Below are 14,833 nucleotides of genomic sequence, written 5' to 3'. Positions count from 1 at the left end.
ATGGCGTTATGGGGGGGGGGGGTATTCTACAGTGGTGTTGATAATCCTGTTGTTGTTACTCTGGCTAAAGTGTGATCTGTTTTAATGGATAACAACATATTTCAGACTTTACTCAATATAAACATGAAGATAACTTTCAGAGGTTTCCACCGATATGTCAGAAAAAGATGAAATATTACATTGAAATAAAAAATTACATTAAATATGATCAGCTGTAACTCACAAGTCATGAAATGTGAAAATATTGCTTTATATTTCCACCAAAAAATGTTTCCACACATATGTACAGTATGTACATGTATATCCATCTCTCTTTACTGCATGGTGAATGGAAACCTGCGCCAAAGAGAAGTCTGAGCCAAAGCTACACAGCGTGGTAGAAAGGACAGTGCACATGAACTGTAACTGCAAAACGATCACGTAGTTTGCTGGCAATAAAAACACATGTAAACAAACCTACTTCTAAATTTGGGTCTTACACAGTATTAACAAAATGTTCATAATCAAATAATATCTGTTTTATGCAGGGTTAATGGTTTTAAAAAAAGCCTGAGCCAAAATAATAAAGAAGAAATAGTCAATAAAAAGAATACATTTTTTTTTTTTGGGGGGGGGGGGGTGAACATGATCTAAAACTGGAGAAAGGTTACGTAGGTTCTGATAACACTTACATGCAGTATGTAAACAAACCTTGTTTTCACTTTTGCACTCATGAACATCATTCCCACATTCATTGGTTATCATAATATACAACAGAACTTTGCGATGCAGTACAACTGAATGTCTTCCTATACAACACTGCCATAGAGAAGAGAAAAACAGTCCAAAAAAAACCCCAAAACCCAACTATATTATCTGAAACAGAGCAGCAATCATGGACATGGAATTTGTGCCTTGTTCACAGAAAAATCATATGTACATCACACTATATAGAGAGTAATATTGACAATAATCATAACACTGGATGCTTGTAACCTATTATCTTCTTCTTCTTCTTCTTCTTCTTCTTCTTCCTCTTCTTCTATCATTCCATTAATGTCCAGTGCTAACATGTCCACAAACTCCCAGATGTAAAATGAACCTCCCTATCAACCATGAAATTGGTCTGCTAACCAAACAAAAAGCATGATCCACGCCAGCTAGAATACCCTGAAACTTGGCACGGCTTTTACTAAAATTACATACTGTATCCTCCTGATGCTCATCTTCACTACAGATGAGAACACTACTTTACTTGAATAAAGGGATATGATATTCTTGTAGTACCATCGCAAGGAGTCTGCAGGGCTTGTAAGAGTGTGGAGGATATTGGATACCTGAATATTGGCAGAGACTCTAACGAAAACGTTTGACTGGGGTGCATCAGGTTTCTATGTAAGCTACCATTGGCAATGTCCATGTTATTCCATCTCAGCATTGCCACTAGTTCGGTGGCTGCCTTGCTACACACAGATCAAGAAATGATTCAGCATTTCCCACACAAATAAAACCATGAAGAGCTTAAAGTGCAAAGCCACTCCTTGTTTGAGGAGTAAAACCAATAAAACAGAGTAGTAAAAACTGACATAGTTGTAAAATTCCAGGAAAGTGGTGGAAATCTTCAAGTTTCACATGTTTCACTATTAAAACAGTGCCACTGGTTTTTAAAACAAATGAATATTAAATGATTCAATGATGTCAGCACCCCTTGATTCTCTATAAAGTGGTTTCTATACATAAATACTGCAATTATGAAGTTTTTGGTTGAACCCCTTATAGCAACTACAACTTCTTCATCTCTACAAATCATCATTGCTTGATTTTTTGTTTTACAACAATAAAGTCAAATAGAACAAGCAAGTGTTCTTCATGATTTCTTTGTAACAAAGGAAATGAAGTAAAGATTTGTGTGCGAGTCAGAGGGAGACTTGTGAGAATACCACCTTCAATATCTAACTTGCACTGATTTCAAAGAAAACATGTGCCATAATATGAAGATCTTGAGAATTTTCTCTTTTTGACATGTCAGATGTTGAAGGAATTTCTACCATTCCTGCCTGTATGATTTTATTCTATTTATTGAAGTAAATTTGGAACTGGAGTTGAACTGCAATCTCAGTTTGATGCCTTATCATGCATTGGACTTATCTCATTTGTAACACACTGACCTCACATCTCATTCCAAGATCTGGCTTTATTAATGAACAAAGTTTTCTGGGGTTGTTTTACAAAGAAGTCAAATAGACATTCAAAGTCAAAAGAAACTTAAAATTATGGTATGCTGTATGTGTCTTCAAACAGTTTCTTGGAACTTCTTAATGAAAATAAAAATTGTGACTTTTTCATGCAGCCACTGATATACAAAAGAAAGTGACAAACGAATATGTCTGTACATTTTGATAACAATTCGAAGTGGATTCTGAATACACTATGTAAAACTGAAAAAGGAAAGTAATGGCATACCATAATTCTACAAGTAAGTTGATCTTCACAAAAGAGAGCTGAAATCTTTGTCCTCCTTCCAGTCAAATAAAAACAACAATCCACTTAAACATGGGTCAAGGATGTAACAGGAAAACTTATTCATTATGAGCAATCTATGGTGGAACAAGATGGCATTAATGGCCCAAAACTAGAAAAGATTGGTGACATCAACACGATGACTCTATCAGCTGTTAAAATTGGTAATTTGGGAAACTCTTTCATTGGGGCTTTCAGAAATAAGTACCTTTATTGTGTCATCTGATATGGGTCTATGAGATATATGAGGTTATTTTCACCTCTGAGGAAACGAACTCCAAGGACAATGAGTCCATTAAAATGCGGATTTGTCAGAGGTTTTTATCTAATTCCTTGTAGTTAGGCCAGGGTTAACCACACAAGAGCTGATTTTTACCACAGCATCCTTACAGGTTCTGATTCATGTTGCACATCATTGACACAAAGTGCTTCAGGGAAATAAAAAGGCAGTGCACTTTTTACATTCCTCTGCTCTCCAAATGGGTATGTGATCATGCACTCACACAAAGAAATGTCTCAAAGGCCAAAGTCATACTAAGATTACAACAGGTGCATGCAATTATGACTAGACAGCATGTAGGTGAAGTGTGGATGAAACGCACGACTGCTTGTGCATGCACTTGGATGATGAAACTTGAATGCTTGTGGCTGCACTTGTGGAAACCAGACTTGAATTTGGTATCATCAAATATAGCGCTTGATACAGTCAAAAACAGCAGTTGCAGATGATGGCACAAGTGGCAGTATATTATGTGCCTGCTGGAACCATGTTGCTGCTAGTTGCAACCACTTACAATGTACATACGCCACATTGTGGCAGTCCAGCTCCAATACCAGTGGTGGAGGACACACCCACTTTTTCTGCCTACTGTAAACGCAGAAATTTTCACAGTTCATTAATTTTCGTGTACTTCATGCCACTTCTGGCTAGCAAGAATTCTAAAACCCGTGAAAATATCTTGACAATTTTCTCTGCACATTGTAAATGGGTTGACAGTTGCACAGTGCAAATTCAACAACCAGCGAATATGTTTTTGAGCCACTAAACATGAAAAATTAATCACAAGAAAATATCGATGTTTACAGTACAAAATGATGGCACACTGGTAATATGCATGTGACCATTGACCAGTACACCTATACACACAGCAAAGGTACACTCCTTGCAACTTTCTCCAAATATTGTCAGTCTTGCTATTCCCCCACTGTAAAACTTTGTAGCCCCACCAAAAACAACTATAAACAAAGACCAACAACACATTGCCTTTCTTCCATCTTTTGCTTTGTGTGGAGAATTGCTTTTCCTTTCTTTGAATGCCATTCAAGATGCTGTGTGCGAGTTCAAACCATTATTGCAAAAGATAAAACATCCGTCTGAAACTTTTTGCAGACTTTCCCCACAGCTGGTTCTATTGTGCAAGGATTACAATTCTCCCAATCATCCAGGGACACCATGCATGTCCTGGACTTGGCTGACAGCAACCATGTGGTTTGGCACGGAAATGTAGCAGTTCCTTCCTGCTTTAGGGTTCATGTTCTTCAACGTGTCAAGGTAGCATTCAGCTGCCTCAACAAAGCCCAGTGTATTCTTCTTTTGTAGAAAGATAGCATGTCAATTAATAGTTAGGTATGATGTTCATCCCATTGAAAGAACTCTTAAATCTAACAGCTGATAAGTTTGCACTGCAAACCTTTACTTGAAGTAAAAACCACATGAAGAGTGTCTTCTCTCACTTTTCAGCCCTCTTGTTTTCTCATAGTAAGGCACAGCCCTGTTCCTGTTTTCACTTGCTCTTTGGACCACACACGACTACATATGTATCTATCATTGCACATTGGTAAGATAAGAACAGAAATTGCTGTACTTGGCCATGAAATGGGGTACAAAGCATGTCAGTGAAAACAATACCACAAAGACCATGCTTGACAGGTGTAAAATGAGGTAGTCACTTTCTCTGCATTTCTGGACGGGCAGGAGTAATTTTTCCAGGGTTTTGCTGCTCTGAACTAAATCTTAATCTTTACACTCGATTTGAATACTGGGACCTACGCTCAACAAGCTTGGTTGTAAGTAGGGTCCATCATATTTCTTTAGCATTTATTCTCAGATTCTATCTTTCATAGATTGGCCACTTTGTTCTATATGTTTGCAATATTCTATTATGCTTCCTAGCTGGATATCATGGATCATTTCATTTTGTTATATTTGATGTATTTTTTTTTCACCAAGAAATATGAAAAAAAAAATTGAATTTGAAATTAAACTAAAAAAAAATTCTCTCCCTACTGCCTCATAGTTATGTTCTCCTTGGGAATACTTACAACTGAGTCTGTACTCTAAATAAGCAGAGGTTCAGTCCCCTGAAACAAATTTGCGGTCTTTATTTACTATACATCATTGTGAGTAGTTTCAGCAGAATATTTTACTATTCTTTTATGGCCTGCCTGGGAATGGAATTTAACTAACAAAAGAGTTTCACTTTATAAGCCTAGTTCAGGCCATGTCAGTTGAGAGTAATAAATCACACATTTTCTGCATTATGTGAAGAAATATACTGCAGGAGTAGGGTTCTCTACCAGTATCATACTTGGGTTATGATGTCTAATGAGGTATCTAGATATACTTGAACTTTACTGATTTTCCTTAATGCCTACAACTGATACACTGATACTGAGGCTGCTGACATTCATATAACAAAATAATGGAGGTTCCACAGAGCAATAAAGAGACATGTGCTTGCATGTTGCACGCATCTTCACAGGCGAAACTGATCCCCTTTTTAGAATGGCTTTTTTATTCTCTTGTTAATACATACACAGAGAGATATTGAATTTTTCAGGAAGCTTCTTGTAGAATCGGTGTGACTTGGCAGCTCTGTGATATATTCCAGTTTTTCTTCTTCTTTTTTTAAAAATGTACATTTGATAACAAAAGCTGTAGTTATTGTAGATTGTGACTGATCCTTTCATACATACTTTCCCACAGAATGCATTACAATTTAATGTCTGTCTTTTCTACTTGCATATTTTGTTTGGGGATGAATAGATTGCTACACACCACAAACTTATGGTCGATTCATCTATTTCTCAAGATCCAATACTTTTAAACCTATTTACAGCAATTGAGGGCATAAAGTGGAGGAGTATGAAATGATTATTATGTTTGCCCATCCACACAAGTCTTAAGGACACAATCAGAGGAGAGAGACTGATAGAGAAGGGGGAAGAGGAAGAGAAATGAAGGCAGAGAGAGAGAGAGAGAGTGTGAGAGAGAAAAATAATATGAGAAAAGGAGGGAGAGATTACGACAGATCATTTATAGAGTATTAGGTGACAGGGCATTGACACTACTGGCAAAAGATAGAGCAATCTAAATGTGAACTCCCAGCCACACCAACAATACAGATAAAAATACACCAGGCTAAACACCACACGTTCTATGGCAGCCAGGCCACCACAGGAACTCAAGCATGAGAAATGAGACGATCACAAAATAAACATTCACATCTATTTGAGGGCTCTACTCTCGGTTTCAACTTCAAGACCCATTATAGGTACTCCTGGGAATAAACTCTTCAAAAGCGATATCTGAGTGCCTCAACATTACATCCCACTCGTAAGAATATGAAGTACTGCCGAGGGTACATCCATTATTCTAAACTGTTTCCATTGCTTCTCTTCTTTCACACTGGGAAAGCCCCCTTAAGTTTGATCTCCTAATGAGCACCTCACCTCCAAATCACTGCCTCATCTCAAACAAGGTACTAACTACCACGGCAGACTTGATAATTCTGTAAATGTTAAGAGTGACACACAAATATCATCAATGCCTCAAACACCCTTCAGGGCAGAGGCATGAAAATATCAACACAAAACTACAACTAAATGCAGAGAAAGAAAAATAATCTCTTTAAAGTGTTCACAGTCAATGAAGAAATGTTTGATCAAAGCTTGAGTGTGCGTGCCAAGTTATACTCACGGTTGGAATGGAATAAAGTACTGTTTGTCATCATCTGTGTCCATCTTCCCTGACACAATATCTGTAATCTCCATGGCAGCTACACCCCACGGTCTCCTTAGTCCCGTGGTATACTTCTTGCTGTGGTCACCTTCCTTCAGTTCCATGCGCCCTGTAACACAAAGACATGCACACGCAACAACGAATTCAGTGCAAACTTCTTCATCCTGTAATGCTAAAAAACTGTTGACTTTTCTTTCCCCTATATGATTCTACTATCAGAGTATCTGTAATGGAGGAAAAAATTCTGAGGAAAGGGAGCCTTTCAATTTGACTTCATGAATTATATTCATTGGGAGCTATTCAATTGGCCTCTGTGAATTATTTTTCGAATGTGTGATTATTCCCTTGCTGATTTGATGTCATAGTTTTTAGAAATGTTCAAGCCTCATGGAAAGAGAAAACTAACTCTGATGTGCAGACAAACAAAGGAGGATTAAAGATATGTGATCAATTAAAGAATGAATGTTATATGCACAGTTTTATGAATGGACCCATGTCAAAATGTTTCAATGTACAGCGCATACAGCAAGTTTGGGGAGGGAATCTTTTGATTGAGATGGAGGCACTCACCAATCCTGATGATCTGACACACAAGAAATATCTTGTCCCTTTGGAGATCTTTAGCACCAAGATCCTAAAATGGAGAGAAAAAGAGAGAAATTCATTATACTCTATAATAACCAACATTTCAGGATTTACTGGTATCAACAGTTCTAAAAAAGAACAAAAACTTCCATATGAGTTGATGCTACTCGGAAGTTTTGCCTCTCCAGCCAAGAAAAAAAAAGAAGAAATTTCAAGCCCTCAGACTTGTCTTACTGACAGAAGAGACAGAAACATGTCTGTTGTTTATGTACATTTAGGTCAACAATATAAAGTAAAGAAAAGTTCATTAGAATGTAGTTTTTACACAGTCATCTCAGTAGTAAATGCAAGTGGACCAATTCACGCTGTCAGAAGTGTGTTCTTTCCTGAGGGATACCTTCCCTTTAAAAAGTCTATTATTGCTTTGTGAAACTTATAGAGAACAAAACAAAACAAGTTATCAACATTTTGGGAAACAGTATCAGCAAAATTTGTAGAATACACCATGCACATAGTCATGCAATAACATACTTCACTTCATTCAGCTGGTTATTAGATTTAGTCCACAGCTACTTGACACTGATATTTGAAAAATGGGCACTGAGAAATCCAATGTGTTTACCACAACCAGCCATAAATCAATAAATTTTGTTATGGTACTATGAGTACTAGTACCCAACACATGAATCTAAAGAAGCACTGTATGTGAGAAGGGCTGGCACCTTAAATACACATGTGGTATAAGGAGAATCTTGATAAACATGTGTGGAAGATTAGCATATGCTTACTGTGAAGATGGTTTTCAGGTTGTGCAGCAAGCTGAGGTCAGTTGGTGTTCCCTTGCTACTCCATTTGACTACATACGCCTCGCTGTGAAAGAGACATGTCAGAGAATCATGACTTTCTGCTGTTTGTCTGTAGAATTCTCTTTTCTATGGGTTATCTCATTCACTTCCTTGCTTGGTTGTTCAACATGATACTAACCCATTGACGATGGTTTGATTTTGCTACAACACGCATTTCCCATAGACACCTGCCGGAGTATACTCAGGACTCGCCTTCAATGGGTTAACAACATTGCTAGAGGAGTTAACATTTCACATGGCTTTTCAAAGTGATTTTTCCCAGAACACAAAAACATGGTAGAACTTTTGTGATTCCAGTATTTTATGTCACTGCTTGCATTGTCTATAACATCTTATAATTGTATTTTCAGAGGCATAGCCTTGTACCTCTTTAGAGTCTTTGGTGAATAAAGATTAAAGTTACAAATCATTGCCACAGGACACATGATTATTCTCTGTTTATGGCCAGCATGAAACCAAGTATGTGCTTTAATAGCATGTATTACTGCTTGCCTTAGAATTTCAGATGTCTCAACAGCCCATATCAGCAGTAATGATTACGACTGGCTTTAATGCAACACAGAAGATTGTATTTCAACTTCATGAGAGCGGAAGAAAGAAAGCATTGGCTCCCTCTGAGCTACAATTTGTACTGTGCTTTCACATTGCACATTTTAAAATTCAAGATAGTCACTTAGTCGTAGGTATAAATGTGATAATGATGACCAACATTTACCCCCTTAATAATTCTGAAATCAGGAAATCTCTGTCATTTTTTTCTTTCACAGCTTCAAATCTCAACCTGGCAAAGGTTACGATTATTGATCATAAACTTGCCTTCCCTTGACTCATTGATGCTTTAAATGTTGTGCATGGTCTTTAATAAGCAGTTCATTCCTGAGAGCATACTGATTTTCACTTATGGATACTACATTCTTGCTTCTTTGTGACTTGACCTTTTGATTGATATGGCATTATACAATTCTGCTCTATGTGAGCTATCCTTAACATATTAGCATATTTTATCATACACTCTAATGATTTGAGGATCATTCTTTTACGCCATCAAATGCACTGGGTGTATATTTCTCAAGTACTGGCTTCTACAGTGTAAGTGGAATAAGGCTGGTTATTTGGTTAAACATGCAGAGTTTTGCCAAATTCTGCCCAGGTATAAACTGACCTGATATGCTGGAAGAGTTTGCCATCGTAGAGGCTCATGAGCACGTCGGCATTCTCCCCAATCTTACACACCACGTTCTTCACCATGACGTACAGGTTGTAGGAGTACACAGTACTCTGTTTTTTGGTCCTCAGTAGAAACTGGGAATTGAACAAATTGGGGAACAAAAATTGAAATAAGACATCCAATCAAACTGGGAATTGAACAAATTGGGGAACAAAAATTGAAATAAGACATCCAATCCACCATCCAAACCAATTTAAAGGGAATGATTTTAACTGTACATCTATGCCTACGTGGTACAAAGCAAACTGTTCTTTACAAGGCATCCCTTACTAATCTAATATCCACTTACTCCTACACAATTAGAGATTCTACTCAAGTACCCATACCCATAGATAAGAGTTCTGAAAGAATATACAGGAAATGTATGAGAATTCACCATCACTGTTTTACCATTAAATCTTTCCTCTCTCTCTTTCTAAATATGTAGAAAATGTCAAACACATTTCAACATTCATCAATTGTCAGCAAATGTTTCACAATTTATATCACATACACTGACATGAAGCAGTTTGTTCTAATGTTTTTGTACAATATTTTTTTTTTTGTATTTCAGTACAAATCTTCTTGTTGCACTGGCAAAGACAGCCATTATTTTCCATAATTCATGCTCTTCAGATACTTTTCTTGTTTCTTGTGATGTCATGAATACATGTTGCTTTTTTTCCTGATTTTCTGAGCTTGCTGTATGGTTTCTTTTGGTTTAATTTAAGAAAATAGGAAGTGCATATACCGAAGTCTCCTGCTGCCCAATGATCCGCTGTGTGGCCACTTCATGCATCCTGTGTAGCGACACAGAGCTGAGCTGGGTGGGATTCTGAACGCTGCCCTCTTCATCTCTGATCACCAGGTCCAATCCCAACTTCCTGTAGAGCAACACAAGGGTACATACTATGTGATCAGTCGTGCAGTGAAATCTGGATCAAAATAGTCATTCAGTACCAGCAGAAAATGCTATCAAGGACACACCAGTGGGTATTCTGAGAACCTGCTATGTAAGTCTTGAGGACAGAGACCAGTTGTATTGGTAGATACAAAGCACGACCTCATCTATTTAGGAGAACTCTTTTGTCTTCATACATGGACTACACTTTGGAATTCCATGGCCATACACATTAATCCACCATACTACTGGCACACGAAATACAATAAGTAGAGTGTAAAAATCTAATTACACGACTGCTTAATCTCATTATGACATCTCATCAGCACTTCAAAACTGGTGACATCAGGATGAAACTTGTATTGACATCACATGTAAGCAGAATGTGCTCTATCAGGTCAATGCCTTCAGTTTGCATACTTCTTTATTATTTTTTTTCCCCTTTTTGGTTAGATTGTAATTGACACACTGAAAGACAAGTTCTTCAAATTTCCTGAATCAATCCTCAGCATAGTCTGTCGGGTTGCTGCTAATCAGACTCATTACTTCAGTTCATCAAGTACAACACTGTACTTTCCTTCTGATTTCACAAGAGTAAATTTCGAGTAAATTTCACGAAAATTGCCCAAAACTGAAGTTGGACAGGTTGTTGAGGGAAGCCACAAGACTTCCATAATCACATGTTTTCATTTCTCCGCGACAAACAATGTAACTATGCTTCCAGCTACATGCCCTCAATTCTGTTGACAGTTTTTGAGGCTTCAGCTGCATAATACTCAAGGTTTGGGGTGCTTCTTTTTCTGCCAAAGTGCTCCTTTCTTTGAGTACAACAGTCCACTAAACAAATCCAATGCCTATTGTGTAATTCAAAAGCAGCTTTGACTTGTGCCTGTTATCAGCTTACTGTCAGATGTGAAATGTTGGCTTTCAGACTGAGACTATGTTCAAGACATTTTGATATAGAGGATTTCTACTGAAGAAAAGAGATTTGATTTCTTCTTTATTTCTTTGTCTGTTGTTTTGTTGAGTTTTTCCAGTATCTACATTGCAGCTAGAGAGTATTAGTAACCTTCAAAGTACACAAGACGCTATCCTTGTCACTAATCCCTTGTAATCTGTTTATTGTGTGTGTGTGTGTGTGTGTGTGTGTGTGTGTGCACACGTTTGAGTGTGTGCATGTGATTCCCTGCGTGTTCATTATGATGGTGTACGTTTGGCCATTTGACAGGGTACCTTGGATTATGGTCACACATGAGAGGTTCCATACCTATCAACAAGGTATCGGAGCCTGAAGTCAGTTCACTCAAGCCTACGCAGAATTACCATACCATTCTACTCAACTGACTGTCCCACTTGTTAACTCTTTACGTGCCATGGTGGAAACCCCCTGTGTGCCATGTTATTCTGAGACACGAAGGTAGTCATGCTTTGAGAAAGAATTCTGTGTTTCCAATTTCTATAACTTCTACAAATTTCTGTTAAGATGGGCATAATAGTAGGCAAAGTTAAAGAGGAATGCCAAGCTTTGTTTCGATATAAATTGTATGACGACTCTATTTTCAATTTTTCTTTTGAATGACCAGTTGCTACATTACTGTAAAGGCATGACTTTTGCACATTAAACCGTGACAGAAACTTAGAATGTACGAGCAAATCTAGTTGGGAACATCGCTTGATAGTCGATCATTACATAGAATGGAAGCCGTTTATGAGAGGAACAAAAGCACGAGAAACGCTTTCATTGTGCCGCGGGATTAGCAGTAATTAGCGGTTTATCGATCGGTCTTGGCGGCTTTGTTTGTTGAGCAGAATATGCGAAGTTGGCACGCCGTCGACAGAGTCGGAGGTGCGAACGTGGCACATAAAGACTTAATAAGAGGACCACGTTTACAGAGGAACTGTCCCCTGGTGGCATATCATAGCACTGAAGACCATCCACTAAAACAAAATCATCACCAAAACATCCTTACTACCTATACATCTTGAAAAACATTTGCAATGAATCTATTCTAGTCTGTAACTGCTACACAATTGATGGAAGTTATTTTATGATCATGTGATAACAGTACAAAAACTGCAGCAAGATGAAGTGTACCATAGACTATACACAACTGATTGGATATGCTTTGAACAAGCTGTTCGTATACCATGATTTCTATTTTTGTAAGGAAACCTGGACTTTTCTTCTTATAAGTACATGGATATTAAACATACATGCACATGCAAATCAATGTGTTGGGTAGGCACTTTCTCCGTTTGGTACGTGGGGATACAATCTTGAGTGTGCATGATATACAGGCAAGGATGCCAAAGTGCCACTGTAAACATTGGCCCTTGACTTTGACAGAAATTGATATGGAAGGATGGGGCATCCAGGTATTATCGGAAGTCCACTGGGAGGTGGGGGTCATGACCCCTGCCCATCACCCTGGGGCGGGGAAACCATCTGGGAGCAGTGATATTCACAGGGCTGGAATGTCAGATGGGGATGTCCCACCCAGTGCTTCTCTTTTAATAGTGAAAGTCCCTGTCAGTGTACCTTCTCAATCTCAGTAAAAATGCCTCATACGAGATAGAACTTTGGAGTATGACTAGGTATATATATCAAACATTTGGCTTTAAGGACTTTCATGTTTGACAATGAACAATGAAGGCAATCCCTGTCTGCACCTTTACTTGTTGTTGAGTACTACATGTACTAGCTTGTGCTTGTATTTGTTGTTGTTTGTGAGCTGCCTTCACAGGACAGGTATCTCATTCATCAAGTTGAAATAAGTTGTGATATTTAAATCAGAGTTGTGAAACATGCAACCTATGTTACAAAATGCAGAGCTTCTGTGTCTTTGTGTTTTTCAATTTAACTGTATTCCCATTTTAAGAAAAACGAATGACACCGCCTAGTTTTTGGGTGACTAGTATTTGGCCATTTCAATCATCCAGGGTCCTGGTGGAAAAAATGCAGTAATATTGGTGTAGTACACATGTATTTGTAGTAGTAACAGTAGTCATGGTCGTAGTCTGGTCATAGTCGTTGTCGTCGTCGTAGTAATAGATGTAGTAGTAGTAGTAGTAGTAGTAGTAGTAGTAGTAGTAGTAGTAGTAGTAGTAGTAAGGGTAGAAGTAGTAGAAACAGTAATAGCAGTATAATAGGAGAAAGAGAAAGAAAGAAAAGAAGAAAAAAGGGGATAAAAGATCTATAGTTAAATATGGTGAAGGATGTACAGTGTATTATCCTCTGGAATGCTTACAGAACCACACCCCAAAACAAGAAGGCAGACTTGCCTGTTGGTGAAGTCAATCTTGGCCGTCACATGTTGCTTCATCTCCTTGATCTCATCCACTGGTAGTGTGCCTGAAATCATCTGCCTCCGGTAGTCGATGAGCTCAACCAGCATTTTGTGCACCAGGTTGTACTTCTCCAAGTCCCGTTTCTATGACAACAAACCAGCAGGAGGAGGGAAATGACACAAAGGATGCAGAAGACATCACACAAGGAGGTCAAGTGATGATTGCTATCATCAAAACTGCAATGCCTTTCAACCAAACATGAATAAACACGTGCAGTGAACATATCCCAAGAGAAAAACATAGTTATCACATGCTGAAAAACAAATAAACAATGACACACATAATGTGTACTAGTATGGACTGATGATGCCCCTTTCAAAAACTTTTCATTAATCATCATTTGTAGTTCACCTTGTTGGGAAAAGTATTCCACATGCAAACTAGTTTACAGGACTTTCTCTATGATCTAAATAATCTTTTTGTTTGGTAATTTCCTGGAATAACTTTTCATGAGAATTCTAGAGCTTAAATGTCAAGTAGCATACACTGTACATAGATTCATCAATGAATTGGTAAGGTGGAAACCTCACGAAATTCTGAAGGAAAATTACAATGATTTGGTGAAGGAAAAACACCACTCTATTCACTCAAGGGGACATACAATATATGCCCAATTACTAGTAGATTCTCAGCTTTATTCCTTGGGGAATAAAAAAATCACTGGCATAATGACTTATGCAGAGTTACACGTACATCTCTTCTACACAGCTCAGGTAAACCATTAAAAATGACTTTGTAACATCAACTTTTCTTTGACCATTCATTTTCACAGCTGAGATGTCATTTATATTGAATTATGTGACATGTCATGGACACACAAGGCGAGGTTGAAAAAGAAACCAATTTGGGCATTCAATTTGATTTGGTGCAACACCATCACACAGAATGTAACAAACATAAGGACTGAGACACCTTCAAAACTACTTGTACCATGCAGAAAAAACAAAACAAAACTAATTCCTACTGCCTCCTTTGTCTTATTTCATTTACCTCATCGTCTGTCATCTCCCACTTCAAAATAATCATGGCAATCTCAAAGGCTCTTTTCAAATAGGCCTATACAAATCCCTTGGAATCCCCTGCTTTCCATTCTTAGAAAATCCAGAAGTCAATGATGGTAATCTGTAGCTGCTCTACTGTACTTCTCCCCCCTTTTTTTTTTTTTGGTTTTGTTTTTCATAAACTTGACCCAGTTTTAAAAGATCCTGTCATCACAGACTTTGACCAACCCTTTGAAACTGAACTACCGCTGCCAAGCACTAAGACCCTCTTAAAGTCAAATCTCCTTTGATGTCTTCAATCAAAACCACTAGAAAGCAAACTGGGGAAGGAAAGAGAATGAGAGGAAAGAACAGATTTCCTCCTTCTAACAGCAACACTGGTGAAGGCAACCATGAAATCTGTCC

General features: G+C 37.9%; 1 protein-coding gene across 1 annotated transcript in view; it reads right to left on the bottom strand.

The window, feature by feature from the left end:
- The window catches only part of LOC139727778 (dedicator of cytokinesis protein 1-like), a 136,111-nt gene that overhangs the window by 74,879 nt on the left and 46,399 nt on the right, over positions 1 to 14,833 (bottom strand). The window contains exons 7-12 of the mRNA XM_071638754.1: positions 13,358 to 13,510; positions 9,930 to 10,058; positions 9,134 to 9,273; positions 7,894 to 7,975; positions 7,091 to 7,154; positions 6,479 to 6,629 (exon numbers count right to left, since the gene is read on the bottom strand). Coding sequence (XP_071494855.1) covers positions 6,479 to 6,629; positions 7,091 to 7,154; positions 7,894 to 7,975; positions 9,134 to 9,273; positions 9,930 to 10,058; positions 13,358 to 13,510 — 719 coding nt within the window. The remainder of the gene's footprint in view (positions 1 to 6,478; positions 6,630 to 7,090; positions 7,155 to 7,893; positions 7,976 to 9,133; positions 9,274 to 9,929; positions 10,059 to 13,357; positions 13,511 to 14,833) is intronic.

Source organism: Diadema antillarum, unplaced genomic scaffold (genome assembly GCF_040938485.1).
Source record: "Diadema antillarum isolate AM-2024a unplaced genomic scaffold, OU_Dant_1.0 seq00000150_RagTag, whole genome shotgun sequence".
NCBI classification, from domain to species: domain Eukaryota; kingdom Metazoa; phylum Echinodermata; class Echinoidea; order Diadematoida; family Diadematidae; genus Diadema; species Diadema antillarum.
This window is presented reverse-complemented; position numbering and strand designations above follow the sequence as displayed.